The following is a 1,352-nucleotide window of genomic DNA, read 5'->3' on the forward strand; positions in this document are numbered from 1 at the left end:
CCCCCACCCATCCACCCACCACCGTCCATCATCCGTCACAGCACCAGGCAGCCACGGCCGTCACTCCACTGCACCCGCCAGGGCTTGACAAGCAGGGACTCTCATCTGAAGTGTCAGAGGCAGGACCCAAAGGGCGAAGGGTTTCGCGTCACACGGTCTACACTCTGGGCACCATGGTGCTGTAGGTGTGTCACTCGTAGAGTGTATTTTATTCCAGAGTAATCAAAGTGTCTGCATGGCAAACCTCCCAGTGTTCGTTCTGTGGCCGAGCCACAAGGGCGGGAGGCGACGCCAGGCTTGGGGAGCTGGGCAGGCCCAGGCCGCTGTGGCCGCCTGAGGGAATGTCGCAGGTGGCAGGTCCGATGGTGCCGCCAGGCAAAGGTTTTCCCACGCTCTCCAGCAAGGCTTCCCTGGGCCATCGGGTCTGCCCGCCAGCCCCTCCCCAGCTCATCCCACCCCTGCGCCCGCCCACCCCAGGGCCTTTGCACGTGCTGGTTCCACTGCGCGGGGTGCGCTTTCCGCCAGGCCCCCCTCCTCATCTCGGCCGGAAGCCCCTTCCTCAGGGGCCGGATGCCGGGGCTTGTCACAGCCATGATTTCACCCTGTGTGGGGTGGTTTGAGGAGGCCTGCGTCCGCCACCATACAGTGCGCTCTGCAAGGGTGGGGCTGCGTGCGGTCGCCCCGTACCCTGTACCGGCTCGTGGTAGATGCTCAGTCAACAGGTGTTGCTTGAATGAGCCGGCAAGTCAGGTGCCATCTGCTCCGGCTCTCTGGAGGTAACGGGGAACCAGAGCCCCAATGGCGGACTTGCCCACAACCATGTGGCACATCGGTGGCCTGGCTGAGGTTGAACCCCAGCCCTTCTCGGTCACTCTGTCCTCCTGGGGACCACATTTCTCAGCAAGGCCCCTTCGGCCAGCCCCTCAGCAACCGTGACGGCCGCTGTTATCATCATAAGTGACACGGTCAGACCAAGGCCCAGGTGACTCTGAAGCAGCCCCTGCCGGCTCTGGTCAGCCGTCCTCTCCTCTGGGCCAGTTTTCTCATCTCGGAAGCGGGGTGGAAATAGCCACCAGGTAGAGACGGAGGACGACGGAGCTGGCGAAGGGAGGTCTTGAGCCAGGAGCCGCCCCTCGGTGACGCGCGCGTCCCCCCGACCCGCTCTCTGGCCGCAGGTACCGGAAGGTGGCGTCCAGCGTGTGCGAGGGCGGCGTGGACCTGCGGCAGAGCCCGGCCCAGCTGCAGTGCCCCCTGATGCCGCCCCGGGGCCTGCAGGTCAGCATCCGCGGCGAGGCGGTGGCCGTGAGGCCCGGGGAGGACGTGCTGTTCGTGGTGCGGCAGGAGAAGGTGAG

At 65.6% G+C, this 1,352-nt stretch overlaps 1 protein-coding gene across 1 annotated transcript in view; it reads left to right on the top strand.

Moving 5' to 3' along the window:
- Positions 1-1,352, top strand: part of SORCS2 (sortilin related VPS10 domain containing receptor 2) — a 377,827-nt gene that overhangs the window by 360,200 nt on the left and 16,275 nt on the right. The window contains exon 22 of the mRNA XM_015594851.2: positions 1,176-1,347. Within this exon, the coding sequence (XP_015450337.1) occupies positions 1,176-1,347 (172 nt within the window). The remainder of the gene's footprint in view (positions 1-1,175; positions 1,348-1,352) is intronic.

The sequence above is a fragment of the Pteropus alecto genome, unplaced genomic scaffold (genome assembly GCF_000325575.1).
Source record: "Pteropus alecto unplaced genomic scaffold, ASM32557v1 scaffold5, whole genome shotgun sequence".
Taxonomy (NCBI): Eukaryota; Metazoa; Chordata; class Mammalia; order Chiroptera; family Pteropodidae; genus Pteropus; species Pteropus alecto.